Source organism: Nicotiana sylvestris, chromosome 2, assembly GCF_000393655.2.
Source record: "Nicotiana sylvestris chromosome 2, ASM39365v2, whole genome shotgun sequence".
Classification (NCBI taxonomy): domain Eukaryota; kingdom Viridiplantae; phylum Streptophyta; class Magnoliopsida; order Solanales; family Solanaceae; genus Nicotiana; species Nicotiana sylvestris.
This window is the reverse complement of record NC_091058.1, coordinates 18,894,891-18,911,314: the sequence shown is the minus strand read 5'-3', so window position 1 is coordinate 18,911,314 and position 16,424 is coordinate 18,894,891. Positions and strand designations below refer to the sequence as shown.

General features: G+C 34.0%; 1 protein-coding gene across 1 annotated transcript; it reads right to left on the bottom strand.

Moving 5' to 3' along the window:
* Window positions 1-3,168: 3,168 nt before the first annotated feature.
* LOC104222687 (calcium permeable stress-gated cation channel 1) lies at window positions 3,169-14,076 on the bottom strand. The gene is made up of 12 exons (XM_009773955.2): window positions 13,573-14,076; window positions 12,429-12,749; window positions 11,910-12,056; window positions 10,827-10,962; window positions 9,778-9,879; window positions 8,913-9,032; window positions 8,608-8,688; window positions 6,909-7,249; window positions 6,383-6,628; window positions 5,044-5,368; window positions 4,255-4,488; window positions 3,169-3,736 (listed from the first exon to the last, which is right to left on the bottom strand). Exons 2-12 carry the CDS (start codon window positions 12,740-12,742, stop codon window positions 3,479-3,481), a joined length of 2,304 nt encoding a protein of 767 aa, XP_009772257.1. The 5' UTR covers window positions 12,743-12,749; window positions 13,573-14,076; the 3' UTR covers window positions 3,169-3,478.
* Between the last annotated feature and the right edge of the window lie 2,348 nt (window positions 14,077-16,424).

Below are 16,424 nucleotides of genomic sequence, written 5' to 3'. Positions count from 1 at the left end.
TTCATTTATAGTCTCAATATGCCAATCACTTTGACTTATATATTTGAAACTCAAAAAGTTTCTTTTGAGACTTTACAATATCAATGTCATGAATAAGTTTATTCATCCGGGTAGTAACAAATTAGTTTTTCCGGAGTTCTTAACAACTTTTGTACTACAAGATCTTTTATCATACCATTCATATGGTAAATGTCTCCTTCACGGAGAAAATTATATCATAATAAATTGTCATGGTCAAAATCATCATAAGCAAAATTATTTCTTGCTTTAATTTTGCCTTTAATAACTTTTATAAAGCATGGCAAAATAATATTTGGCATATCACTTGTACGCGACCAATGAAATATTCATGTAACCACACAATAATATTTATTCTCTTTATTTTACTCAAACCTCCCTTAGAGGTGAGTTGTGTGGTATTCATATAATCATGAATTGCATGTCTTTATTCATTGCTTTTATCACATATTGCCACATTCAACTTTAGGAATGGGTTTGCATTCTCAATGCTTATCATAAGTCACATTCTCTTCAAGGAATGAATCATAATCATGCCTTCACATTTTGAAGGACTATTTTGAGAACCCTTATTGTTCTCCTTTTATAATCATAGTGATGATTATTATTATTTTGATATTTGGAACGCCTACGTTCATTGTTCAACCACTTGTCTTCATTGAAACTTATTATGCATTGTTATCACATTCACTTCAAGAATGGAGCAAATCAAGTGGGACAATTTTCATGCCTTTTCATGAAAAATATATTATTTTTCTTTAGTCATTATTATATCATCAATATGGTACATTGGGACCCAAACCCAATGTCTTACCAATATAAAGGCATGTTAGATCACATTAAATTGGGATTCAAACCCAACTCTTATCATTATGGAGCATCAGGACTCCCGATGTCTTATCCTCAATTAATGGCATAATAGGCTAAACAATATTGAGATTCATTCTCAAGCCTTAATTTCAATCACATGCCAAGAAAGTTATACACAACTAATTTGCAACTTAGCAAATCAAATTTGCTTTCTTAAATAAGTGTACAAATCTCAAATCAGCGTAAAGCTTTATTAATTATTTGTAGCATCTATATGAAATACAATTGTTTGTAGTCAGAATATTTCTTCTAAATTCTATTAGAGTTTAAAAGGATCATAAAATCATTGTCATAATATTTATTGAGTCTCTCTCAAAAATATTGTTGTTTTCGGGGTATACCCTACCTATTGGATTTGATTTAACGCCATGACTTCCCTTCACTCAATTCAACCAGGCAATTAGTGAATAAATTTATCAAAAGTATATCATATAGGTAACAACACATATATAGTACTAATACATAAATTCAGCATTTATATTACCTGAAAAGTGACATTATAGGTAACAACTTACCAGTTGTAGCTTGTGCATCATTCATATAAAATACTTGAAAATGATAAGTCAGTAGCAAACATCAAGTAGGTTATGGATACTCAAAAATACCTCTTCTAGTAGTCATACTAATCATTGTTTGCTTTCAAATGATACGACCATAAATTATGAAGTATATTTTCTCAATAGCTGGTTTGTTTTCCAAACTTCAAAGAAGTAATTAATCAACCTAGATAAAGATGTGAAGTATTTCTTGTTTTCTTCAAGATGATTTATGCTTTTAATCAGTATGACCAATTTTATTTTATTTTTTATTCCTTTTTTTGGTACTATATGCAAGTGTAAAAATCCAAAAGGAAAAAAATATTCATCCAAGTAAAAGAAAATGTTTAAAGCGGCAGGACAGATTGAAGATAGTTAACACATAAATATGCATAGGACAATTTATATAAAATATCCTTGGTTACCATGACATGCATCATATCAACAATTAACTGCTACTATGATTTTCACATATAGAACTTCGAAAATTTTATTCCATTCATGTGATATAAAAGATGTAATATTAATATGTGCTTATGCAATACAGGTGTAGTACGAAGTTGTGTGCATATGAGATTTTAAAGGAATGACAAGTATAAGATAATCATACCTTCTTACATTTCATTACTTACCATATGTAGTTTCTCTTTACATTTAACCATGTGATGATATGTATGGCTTCTAATTGTAATCTTTCCGGATGTAGAAAAAAATTTGTAGATATATATATACAATTAGTTAGAGACTCGTGCTGATAACGTATTATGAAATAAAAGCAATTTAGTAAAACATGAACAAGAAATAAAGACAATTTAGTAAAACATGAACAAGAAATAGAGATAGAGAGAAAAGAAGAGTTTTTCTTCTTAAATTGTGTGTATTTTCCTATCTATTACAAGGCCTTTATATAGGCATGAAAAGTGAAGAAAATATGTCATGGAATATGTCATTGAACATAGAAAATATGTCATTGAATATGTCATTAACCATTTGAGAGAAAGATCATGGAGGAAGAGTAGACATCCACCATATTTTGATTTTTATCGTAACAAATTTCTCAAAATTGGAATTAAGACAAAAGTTTGCTGTGTATTACTGTAGATGGAATGTGCAGGCAAGTATGAAGGACGACATATTCAAATAAAAGACGCGATTGGTGCCCAGAAGTATTCATAATTTTAAATACCACCATATCAATTACTCGTTTGTGACAACGTTAAGTTAATTTTAGACTTTCCTTTTCTTTAGCCATACTGCTTAAAAAAAGATCGGTTATCCATAACCAAGGTTCAATAATTTGCAAATTATATTACGAAAACTTTACTTATAATTTGGGAGGTAATAAAATGCCAATTATGTAATGGCATATTATCTTACCTCATAGATAATTGGATCTGGTGTCACATATTGATCATTTATGATCTGGTGTCACATATTGATCATTTGTATAGCCACTTTCAAATAATAGCCAAAAAATGTATATATTTTGTATATATATACATTATATATGTTATAGGCAAAAATTATACAAATTTTATACACTTTTCCAGCTATCAAATATAAAGTCTTTCGTGCAGCCTAAAAGTTAAAAATGCCCATTGATCTATGCCATAAGTCTTGCTTATTTTATTGAATCATCTACGATTTCAACGATTTAAAAAATAAATAAACAGACCAAAAAAAAAATCAGATTTTGTTTCCTTTTAACTAATCGATTAAAAAAAAAAAACTTCCCCTACAACACTTGTATACAAGATCCTCGTATTAAACAACCACCAAGTGTTAAAAATATGAACATTGTTAAGTGTACAAAACTTCTAATGCTACACCTATTAATTACCTTAAATGATTGAGAGTGGAGTTCTTTACAGTGTTGTTGTACATTCAACTCTTCAATGAACCTCAATGCCAATGGTCCAAGTAAACCATAGCTACAGCCAGCTAGAATATGCCGTGTTAAAGTGACCTCTGTGCCACTGCTAACGTTGAAGCTCCACGGTCGAACTCTCATGCAAAAAGAAGTGAAATATTCCAACCTAACATTCTAAGCTGTTTTAATGTTCATGAATAACTGCATCAGGAAGTGATGGAGACGAGCCAGCGCTGACTTTGCTGGGCACTGGTGTATTTAATCTTGAATGGCGTTTTGTGGGGACAATCACGCTATCAGTCTCCAGTTTGTTCATGAAGTCCTCATCTTCGTCCTCATCGTCACCTTTGAAAACAGGATGCACATAAGCATTTTGAAGGTAGCCTTTCAGATTAAAGTTCGGTTCTCTTGCTTGTTCCAAAGTATCTCTCATCCTTGCTTCCTGAAATCGAGAAGAAGACATTACTCATATAGAAAAAGAAACCTTTGTGTTGAACTAATCTCATAATTTCAACATGAGTTCATTGCTTTATGCACTGACGGCATCACAAAGGTAATTACAAGTAAATCTCTATGCTAAGCATTAATTGATAACCTGGTAAAAATATAACTATCCTAACTATCGGGTAGTGTAAAAATCTGTGTAATGACAGAGTGTATAGGTTAAATCCTCTCAAAATAATTTTAATAGAACCTCTGTTTTGTGACATCTAGCAGAAGCATTCCACGCCCATGTAGTTCATAAAGGAAACTGAAGAGAAACTATAAGCACATGGTGCTCAAGCTCTGTATGCTTGCTAATATCTCTAAAGGCTTCATTCTAGTGGCACAGAAATTGTAACATTCAACCTTAACCTTCTTGAAGAAAACAAAATGGAATGCCGCCAATGTTATTAAAAAAAAGAGCAAATACTATTATAACAGTAGAAACTCTTATTTGCAAGCTGTACTTCTACACACCTGTATAGGATATTTGGTGAAAGCTGGCTCATAACGTCCTTTGCAGAATAAGTGAAATGAGATGGTCAGTACTGGAAGGGCAATCAGGAAAGGGGCTGACTGAGCAGCATGTTTTGTACTTAGCAAGCCCAGTAGAGATAATTGAGAGAAGCACAGAGCAAAAATTATACGTCCATGAACATCTGGCCAGAATGCTGCTGCACTTTCATACTCCTGATTATACACATTTATAATCTGCAAAATCTCAGAAAAGGAATCCATCAGGAAAAAGCAAATTGGAACATGCAAATGTAGCTAATCATAAAAGTTGGTGAGATCTCTAGATAGTAGCATATGCAAGACTGAACAAATTTTACTCGGAGATGTGGGATTGGTCATGGAAAAGTTTCTCAAGCATCAGCAAACTCATCTATAATCCAACATATTCTCAGCTTCATGCAAAACAATGATCATTTATAGAAATTAAGTACACAAACATACCATAGAAGTAGCAAATGAGATGGAAAACACTACAACGATAATAGACTTGCTGAGGTAGACTTGTTAATTATATATGTAGCCTAAGATCACAAGATTCAAAAGTCCTCCTTACTTTCTAAAATTCCGTGCCCAGTCAAAATAAGACACATAAAATGGAACGGTGGGAGTACTTATTATGAGTAGACTCTCATGTGCACGTGATGTTATTGCAATTTCAGTAAGTTTGTAACACTTGAAACCCATATGATGTAAAAGCACCATATAGTCTAACAACTAAACGAATAAAAAAGAAGAAGAGAAAAGACAAACCTGATGACGATATACTACATATGCCAGGCCAAAGAAGACCAAAATGAAGGGAAGCAGAAATGGTGTGACCACAGCATAGACAAGCCCCAATAAGAAATATAATTGTATCTGTGGCTCTCCTGTGTTGAAACCAACACTTCCAGGATCCATTGCCTCTTCTCTATCTTTTTCTGTTTTTACCAAGAAAAAGTTCTTCAAGTGGTAAAATATAAGTGGCTTCAGCCTTAGGATCTCTCCAGCAATACCAGCCCACCCGTCAACCATTATGTAGGTTATGAAGAAAGATGCTTTCATAGGGACTGCGACACCAATTGTTTTAGGGATTCTGCCATAAATAAAGGGAATTTTATTGCATTATGCTCTTTGGCAAAAGGATATGGACGATCAAAGAATTGCCAAACAATGGAAAGCTTGTAATATCACGTAATAGGAATATAGGATAACACTCGGCAATACGAACGTGCACATAAAGAACCAATTATATATTGGCTGGAATCGATAGGACAAGCATTGACACATAATGATGTATTTCCTTGCATTCATAAGACATTATTAAACATGCTAAACTTAATCTCTCGAAGCTATAGGACAACTTAAGGATCCTCTCAAGTGCGAAGAAAACCTTCTCGGAACTGAATACTGTATTCAACACTCATACTGAATTCCCTGTGTCGTACTTTTAGAGCTTTAAATTAACTGAATTTCAGGCATGACATGCTGAACAGGAACGATCTTCTGAATTAGGGTGGGATTTTAGGACAGTAAAAGAGCATAAGTACATGATGGCATGCATGGAGTACAGGAGCATTTTCACAAATAAGGATGAAGCCACTTATTACGAGGAAGCCTAGCCTATATGAATTGTTTCCTTCTCCTTTTTTTCTAATAGGTCATATTAATTGTAGCTGATTCCCTATGCTATAAACACCAGGGCTAACGTTTGTGCACTCTAATTTGATTCATCGGAGTGGACATTCCGGAAAGCTAACATTTGACCTAGGAGATTAACATGTTTAGGATCAATAAGAGAATGACTGTGCTACGTAGTTTCCCTTTAGTTATAGACATCTCTCAGGATAGGTGAAAACAAAGTGTGAGTGGCCTCAGGCTCACTCCTATGTGTTCAAAGATGTTGCTTTACAATTCTGAATAACTGATTAGAGCAGACCTGAAAGCGTAAATCTCTAAGTGGACATCGTTCTACCTGCATCAACGAGAACAATGTCCACGTAGAGAAATACTCTAACTGCATTTCCAAAATTTCCCCGTAGATTCACAAGTTGAAGAAATCAAGACTGATAAGCAAATCTAGTAACATATTTCTGCAGAAACAACGTACTGGTTTGCTGACTGATTGAGAAAGGCATTTAGTTGTTCAAATGCAGCTCCTGCAATTATGTTCCCGAGGAACACATTCACAATAGTGAAGATGTAGTATTTAGATGCAGACTTCCTCTCTAGAGCTGAAATGCTAAGCCAGCCTTCAAATTTGGACATAATCATCAATATAGTCGGCAGAAATATGAGAAAGATCTTCAAAGCAATCCCAGGTAGAAATCCTTGGATGAATGACTTGATGAAAGGTCTGCATGATAGATCAGCAGAATTTTTAGCATAAAAGAGCTGAATTCACTATGCACATACTCACAGTTGTCCTAGCTTCAATGTCAAACAAGTTCCAGTAAGTACTCATAAATACGAAACTACTAGATTTCGTTTTCGAAATTGTTTTGTCACTAAGAGATAAAGAGATTTAAAACACACAAACAAAGGTATCATAGCACCATCAAGTATCATGAGTACAGAAAATACTAAAAATGAGATACAGTGCTCACTTAATAACAAGTATATAATATGTTACTCACTCGTCAATGATAACTTTTAGGAATGGTGCTCTCTTCCTAATCCCCTCAATACTGGCAAGGGTTTGGACAAATGCAATTGGAATCATGAAGAAGAATGTCAGAAAAAAGAAGACAACAGCAATTATGAGCCTCCTAATTGTCAAAGAAACATAGGGAATCGCCAGGTTGTTCCAAAATACATCACGTGGCTCTGGAGCCCATTCTGTTAACCACATGGTTGGATTTCTGGATTGCTGTGTTTGTGCACAAACAGCGGCACCCCACCGTGTTTTGAAGGAGACAAAAGCCGCAGGCATGATAGATTTTGGGTCCTTTCTCACCCTTTGTATCTCTTCAGCTATCTACAAGTAAAGTCAGACCCAAGGCATTAGTAAAATTCGAGCTGATTTATAGTCAACAGCATTAACAAAAAACAGAGAAAATGAATGAGGCAAAAGACAAGAAAAAGAGAATGAGTCATTCTGAATGCAGCAAGGCCTGGTAAATGGAAAGTTATGTCCAATAGGAGGTTTTTTCTAGTAAATAGGGGGGAAATCTAGCGGAGATTCTTCCTATTATAAAGAAGGGAAAATTTCACACAAGAACAACTGGGCTCCCCTACTTTTCAATTTTATAGCCCATATTTCAATTTACAACCAACTAACCCAAAAATAATAGGCTAAGATTCAACATACAACTCCAATAGGTTCTAGAAATTACTATTTAATTTTTAAAAAAGATTGCTCAAGCTTTTAAGTTAATTTTCGAATCAGTAACTGTGACTCAAATATTAGTTCAACAAACCAAATCCATTTGGATGATGAAAATTAGATTTTTAACAAGCTTAAATATGTGGGTTTAAATTCCGAATTTGATTTTGTGAGAAATTTGGAGTGGGTGTTATTTAGACTTATTAGAAATAGTATAAGGAGTTTGTATATAAAATTTGAAGTCATTTAATGGAGATTTGGACTGGTTTTGAACAAGAAGAAGTTCGTCTACGACCACTTGTATAAAGGTGTATAATACAATATAAGATGCATTTATACACTCATATACACTATTATACAAGATTATACATAATCATACAAAATAGTGACTTCGTCTTCTTACTTGCGTCTTTTCTAAAATTTAACTCAAATCTACTCCAAATCACTTCAAATTCAAATTTTGAACTCCTTTTGATATTTTCAATCAATTGGAACAACATCCAATCCAAACAACTAACAAACTCAAAAAATCCTAGTTTCGAAAGCGAAGCTTTGAATGGCCTTCAATGGTGGACTTCCACTCTTTAATTTTCTTACATTGCAACCAGGTGACACAGGGTAAGAACCAGCAATGACGAACGGCCCCTTGAAGCATATGTAGAAGAAGTGAGAAGAAGAAAGAATGAAAGCAATGGTTGTAAGAACACAGACTAACTCCATAGTTTGTAGAAACAATGGATGTAAGACCACAAATTTTGAATTTGCTAGTGCTTTCAAAATATGTACAATATGGGCTAAGGTTGGGTAAAACTTAAAAATATGGGCCATTATGGTGTGAAGTCACGTGTATTTTCTTGTAATTCTAAAGAGATATAACCTATCAATGTTCAGTAGTGCTGAAAGTAATTCATTCTTTATTATCCATGACACTCTAGCTCTGATCCAAGAAGGATAATGAGGTCAAACATGCCTATTCAAAGCTTTTCACAACTTATTGAAGTGGTATCTACCTCTTCTGACAATCTTTCAATTTCAGCAGTCTGATGGTCAATTGCATCTACTTTTTCTCCAAAGCAGCCAAGGAAACCAGTCTGCAAATATGAAGAACAAAAAGAGCATTGAAACACCTTACCCCGTTAAAGGTAGACAAAACCTTGTTAAAAAGGTACTAACTGAGCCTCACAGAATAATTTATGATATCAGAAGTTAGAAATAAAAATCTGTAGGATTTGCGACTCACACAACTACACATGATATCGGAAGTTAGAAATAACAATCTGTAGGATTTGCGACTCACACAACTACACATTCATACCTTCATCATAGGACGTTTTGACTGATCTCTAGAGTACTTAAGCTGGTAATAGTCGAGCCAATTTTGCTTACCCTTCTTCTCCTTCACCAGCTTTGCTAGTTTATTGGCATCATAAACACCCTATAGTAGAATCCAACAATGTTAATAAACATGAATTAGTGTATCAACATAAAAAATAGAGCGTAGGTTACAAAATTGCATATGCCATATAGTAATAGAATATCTTAATTCATCCTAATTGAAATATCAAACATGCCAGTGACTTTTCATATAGGGCGGGGATACTAAACTTTAAGATCATCCTAACAGCACAAAATGAAGCATATAATTGTTCTACAAGGGAGAATAAAAGCCTTGATGCTAATTTTGTTCATTGAATTTTCAATTACTAAAATAGATCATAGTTTTTATGATGACTCATAACTTTCAGAAGGTTTTAAACATAAATATCCTCCCCGGATGATTCGACCTTCTAAAAGTGTGCCCTTTCTAATAGCTTAGACTTATAGATTCCTTGGTCACACATTTCAAAAAGGAGTATATTTAATTTTTAAATAACCGAGAAATCCCCAAGGGCCAGTGGTGCACGGTTCGAAACGGAAGCCTGCCCCTCTGTCCTTCTCCACTTAAATACCATGCTTTTGTTTGTGGCAGGGTTCGAGAACCCATGACGGGCGCCTAACCCACACATCACCCCTTCGCTATTACCACTAGCCCAAAGCCCTAGGGCTCCAACAAGGAGCATATGTTCAACATTGGAAAATATATCACTTTTCTCAAATGTTTAACACCTAAACAGCATCAGATACTTGTCGTTTTTATCAGTAAAACAGCATGATATACTTGTATTCCAGTAAGTGCAAACCTGATGCATGAGATAATGATCTTGATGGTTAACCAGGAAAAAGTGCTCCACACATTCACTAACTGATTCATCGGCATCAGGCGGAACATTCCTAACAAGGACCTGTTGCAATCAATTTTAGTGCAAGAAGTAATGTAGATAAAAGCTGCAGTCACATTGTTCAAGATAGTAGGCACGAAAAATCTAGATGGCACTAGGAAATGAGGTCTCTAATCAATTGTAGGTATACTGCTCTATTTTTTTTTTTTTTGGGAGAATCCACATACTAGCAGATATGTTCCTCAAGAAAGTTCTCAGAAGGACCTGTGTCAATATCTAAGAATGCTACTATGATTAGCGATCTCCAGAAAAGAGAAAAAAATGACACAAGTAAAATCCGTGCAAATACACTTTTTGTACACTAATGTAAAACTTTAATTGAAAAACCCATGCAAATACACTTACTCTATACTCCCTTCTAACAAATTACCCATACACCATCAACTCTCTTAATAACGAATTAATTAAGATATGAACAAAATGCACCACAAAGCCGCAAAGTTAACACCATCGAGGGGGGAGATAGAAATAGTGAGATCCTCTGCTATTGAGCTGCCTTTCTACTGCTTAATCAAATACATAAAGGAGTATTGTTATGAATATCATTGTAAAAAATGCACCAACATGTTTCGCTTCACCATATAATTCAAAAAGGTAAAAAGCAAATTTTTGTATTCTGTAAACTGCTTTCAGAAAGCTCAAAAGATCTTCGTCCACACATTAGCTAAATCAAACAAACTAGCTTGTGCATATCACAAATCAAGCAAAGGATGAAGATCATAATTATAATAAACAAAATAGATTAAACTATAGAAACTTTGATTACTCTCTTAAGTTCGAACACTTAAGAAGAGGTACCATGCCAGCCTCAATCTCTATATATGAACTTTCGAAAACATTATGCATTTGTATAGTGTTTATGCTTCAATGATTAAATACTCTATCTAGAGAGAAAATTTGTCAATGCTGAAGAATGTTAGACGTTCAATTTCTAAAGTAAGGTGACACACCGTATATTGATCAGGGCGACGTTTTTCAGAGGCGACAAACTGTAACCTCATGGCTGCAACTTTTGCATACTCTGTTTGTAAGACATAGCAGGTCCAGAATGTGAAGGCATAGGCCATAACAATATGAGTCCAAAACCTGCAAGAGTCCAGGTCAAGACGAACTATACCATGGAGTTTTTAATGCAACCCAAAATGTATTGCCATTTACTGGCAGATGATTTTACTTGAATGTGTAGTATGGACTTTTAAGCTAGTATGTAAAATGGTTAACACACTTCAAAGCTGGAATATTAAATATGGACCGCAAACCCACACACGACTGATTCTCAAAACATGTCCACGGCATTCTTGTTCGCAAGTTGCTTGGTGATCCCGCGCAGAAATAAAAACCACTTGAAGCATCAATTGCAACTTTTAATTTATAGCCCAAGCAGAAATCTAAAGGTGATGCAAAAAAAAAAAAAAGGCAGGCTACATATAGCATCATGCTAGCTTAACTAGGAGAATGATTATAAGAAGCTGGCTGAAGAACTTTGACTATTGAAGGGAAAAATAAGAAACAAAACATATCATGCCAAAAGCAAATGTATAGTAATACTATGATGACAGAAGAAATCCTGAACACGCTCTTTCACCAGTCTATAATCTTTAGTATAGGTAGCTGAATAAGGTAAATATGAGAGACGGAAAATAGAAGTATTCATGTGAAGTTATAAGTTGGGCGCTTAAAACATTGGCACAGGAAGACGCCGTCATGCTGTAATAAACAGTAAAATATTGGCAGAAGACCCACTTAGGTATACAGTAAAAACTATACAGAGCATTAGGATAACAACTTGAGATGAGCAACACATCAAAGTCTTCAAATGCTCGAAACTACTCTAATTTAAAGTCATCAAAATAGCTTAGTAAAACATTTAAGATAAAATAATTAATAAATAAGTAAGAAAGAGGAAGACATCTAAAAGTTTTCAAGGCTTAAGATCTACATCCCAAGAAGACTAAATATCGATAAAACAATTTCGTAATGGCAAATCCACTGCATCAAAATTTTCAAACGCTTTGAAAGATAAATCTCCAAACCTGAGTGATCCAAGTGGAATGTTTGAAATAGAAAGCTTATCAATGTCACTGTAAGTAAAGTTGGACTTTGCCAGAGTGCTATTTGTCCAATTTACAGGTACCAGGATAGCCCATGCAAGCAATGTTATAGGAACAAAGATTTTCAGCCTGCAGAAATCAAGAAACAGCAAATATCATATAGACCGTCCAGCTTCTCACAGTAGACCAAAACCAGCAAAGGCAATACACTTTAGTAGGAAAACAGTGGAGCTTGAAAGTATACAGCATTGAAATTGCTATTAGGCTGATTTTTTTTCCTGTTTCTGTCGTCAACGTCGCTTGGGATTGAGGCATATTTGACTGTAAGGATCCTCCTCGTCCTTTCTTTTAAAGAGATGAAAAAGATATTACTTTAAGAAAGTGACTCACATATTTATCTTGATTGACAGCGTGGTAATTAAGCAATGGTACAGATATGATAACGCAAGACAAATTGCTTTATGACTCCAAAAAGTGATATCAATAATTAGAAAGACATACCCTAGCAAGTATATCCGCAAATAAACGGCAGAGTCCAACCCCGCATGGTCAATAAGCTCAGGTTCGGGCATTTTTAGTGCATCTGGTATCCAGTTCAGGAACCTTATATACGCCCTCCAATCAACATTAACAAATTTTGTGACAAATGCCCCAGAGTGGGTTGGGCTGTGCCTTAACCCCTTAAGATACCATTTGGGGAAATAAACTCTGTCATTGAATGGTTGGAGCCGCAGAATTGCAAATGCCACAAGAAAAATCAATGCAGATATAATATTTATTGCTGCTGAAAGGCCTATATCTTGAAGTGTCGCCATCTAGTATCTGTAAACAGAAGGTCATGTTAATCTACAAGGAAAACATACACTTCCAGGTCTTCCATCGGCTTCCTGCCCTCCCAAAGGAAATTAAGACCCACGAGAAAGAACAATCGGAATAAATCTAAACCCGCTATGAAACACAATTACAGAAGGTTCTGCCAGTCTGCACCAAACAAATTTATACTAGTATCAACATGTACGGACAAAGATAAATACTTCTCAAGAAGACAAGCTTGGCAGGTATGCAGTCAATGGCGAAGCAAACAATAGACTATACATGCATGTACACATCTAGGTGAAAAAATACCATATAATTGATAAGAGAACTAAGGGAAACTACAATTAACTCTGAGAATCTGAAGGGAAAAAAAGGATCTTTTTAACAGTCAGAATTCACAAAAGATCAACACAATTCAGAGCTTGAGAAAGACATGAAATCTCATACACATTCAGAAAACTACTTACTTCTCAACTGGAATTAAGCAAAAGTAAAATCCCACATGATGAATGCTTCATGAAACAAAAAGACAATAAAAAAAAGGAAAAAAAAAAGGAAAGGATACAAAGTTTCCTCCTGATATCAATAGTTAATAAAACCCCATTCTCTAATGAAATAAAAGCACTTTAAATTCATCAAAAATAACCTTTCTTATGCACATATTATGTTAATAAGAACCCATTCAGAAGCACTTTAAATTCATAAAAGCTAACCCTTTCATGAACATAAGTCCTAACATCAAGACTTAATAAAACCCCATTCTTTCTTGAAATAAAAACATTTGATAAAACAGTTAAATTCATGAAAGCCAAAAAAAAAAAAATCATACTCTTCTTAGTTGTAACAGTTGCTGATCTGAGAGAGTAAGAATTACTTCAGAGCTCCATCAAAGCCAAAAGAAATGGCCTTTTTCACTTTCTTTCTCCTACTTTAACTAAATTCCAAGCGAAATAACTCTAAAATAAAACTAAAACCCACCAAGCCACAATTATGTAATGCAGCTTTTCTCGCACTATTTTGGATAATATGAAAATTTATACACTATAAAAGGAAATTATGCAAGAAAAAGAAAAAAAGGGCAAGTTCTTTTTTCCCCCAGAAATCCACCCACCAAGCAAAATAATATATGTAGTAATATAGATATTTTCTTGCACTGTTCTGGATAATATGTAAGGAACTTTTTACACTACGATTTGGAAAAATATGGAAGGAAAATTGAAGCTTTATTTGCCCAGAAAATTCAAGTACTGTGTTAGGATCAGATAGAAGATGAAAGCAAATGTATTTTTCAACACAGTGACACTTTTGAAGGGGCGTGATGTTGACGTTTTTTTTCTGTGGAAAGCAAATCGATCTTCTATTATTATCTGGAGTAAATAAAATAAATATTTAATACTGGAATAAATTTTTTTATTTATTGAGTTGTGAAATTAAGAGTTCTTACTTACTTTAGGTGTCGGCAAAAGACCACGTGGGTATAACGGCTACTTCTTTGCCCGGACCCCGTTATATCTTATATTAAGTTGAGCCCCTAATGTTTTGAAAATTACATAGAAAAGACTTTTTGATTTCTCACCCGATGATCAATACTCGTTTTGGGAATGAAGTCGTGCAAAAAATTCTTACTACGAAGGGAAAATGCTCCGTGTCGGTGACTCATTACTAGACAACAACAACAACGACCCAGTATAGTCTTACAAGCAGGGTCTGGGGAGGGTAGTGTGTACGCAGACCTTACCTCTACCCCGATGGGGTAGAGAGTCTGTTTTCGATAAACCTTCGGCTCAAGAAGACGAAAAGACAAAAAGAAAAAATATATCAGTACCAACATGGAAATAATAACAACACAAGAACCAGTGAATAGATGAAAGACAGAGATAATGACCAGTAAATAATGCCCGGCACTATGAAAACGAATGAGTAGTGTAAACACAGCACCGACTCATTACTAGAGCGGATCCATAATTTGAACTTTTGTGAGTTTAGATTTATAATTCTACCACATTCTATTTAATTTAATGAGTTCAAAATTTATTATTTATACAAATTTAATGATTTTTTTGAAAAAAATATAAGATATAACCGAAACATATGAGTTCCGATGAACCTATAGCCTCTTCAATGGATATGCCCGGCACCGTAGTACTTAGCACAAAATATAAATGACTTCTTCTATTGTTTACTAACATATAACTCACACCTTTCCAGTAATTTTATGTAATAAGAATAAATTGTATGTTTGTGATTTACATATGATACAGATGAACTTATCTCTTATGGATTATTTAAAAAAAGAATGAAAGGATTTGAAGGTCGAAGGTCAAAACATTTTAATATTCGATATCAAATTGAATATTTATTTTTTATTTCTTTAAAAAAAACTTTGCATAATTATAAATTAAACTAGATAACATGGAATAACAATCTTTTAATTTTTAAAATACTTAGAAAATATATGAAAAATAATGATCGAGTAAAAGAAGTTTGATTTTTCAAATAGTACCTAGGGTTTAAGCTTATATCATAAAAATGGGCAGCCCCGTGCACTAAGCTCTCATTATGTGCAGGATCCGGGGAAGGACTGGACCACAAGAGTCTATTGTACACAGCCTTACCCTGCATTTCTGCAAGAGGCTGTTTCCTCGGCTTGAACCCGTGACCTCTTGGTCACATGACAACAACTTTACCAGTTATGTCAAGGCTCCCCTCTATGCTTATATCATAGTAAAAAAATAAATTGAAGTGAGAATATTTATTCTTTAAAAGTAAATTAAATAAAACTAGTATTATGTATTCATTTTGATTTGATGTAAATATCTTGATATTGGAAGTACAATACCTTGTTAGGTTGTTCTTCCTTCTCTCTATCCTTAGCCTCCTCCGACCTCCCCTTCCTAGCTTCCTGGGAAAAAAGAAAACCTTGTCTTTCATTGTTTACCTTTATTCCTTTTTGTTTTTAATTTTCTTCATCCTTGGAAGTGTAAAATTATTACTATTATTTAAAAATGTGAATACAACGCAGTGCTAAATGCATGATTTAACGTGCATACAATGGCAGTAAAAATGTGCATTGTGCGCAAAGGGGCAATCTGTTTATTTGCGTATTACGATATTTTTTAATATAAATAAAACTTGAAATAAGAACTCATGTATTATATAGAAGAAGCATATGATCTGTTAAGACCAGAAAAAGTACTGTACAGTGTATTTAAACACTGGAAAAGTCACATAAAGAACCTCCATTCTTTGTACGTAGTCAAATTTCGAGATTGGATATTTAACCTGTTCTAGATACAATCACAAAAGTTTTTTTTCCGGTGTACTTGATTCGATGTCTTCCATAAACAACATAAATAGAAACATACTTGAGTGAGAAAAAATTTACTTAAAAATTCATATATGGTTATATAAATTCTGCAGTAAATTAGTCCACATTAATTTTTTCTACGTAGCGTAACCGTAGTAAAATTGACTAATTAATTACTAAATAATTAAAAACTTGACTAAGCTTTTACCAGTCAAGTATCCACCACTAAAACTTTTAATGATTCAATGATATATAAGAAATTGTTTGGAATACCATAGAGCTTCTGACAAATATGAAAAATTGGCAGATATTATCTCACATTAAACTTGTGTTTTGCAAAAAAAAAAAAAAATAATGATAAGTCAGAAACGAGA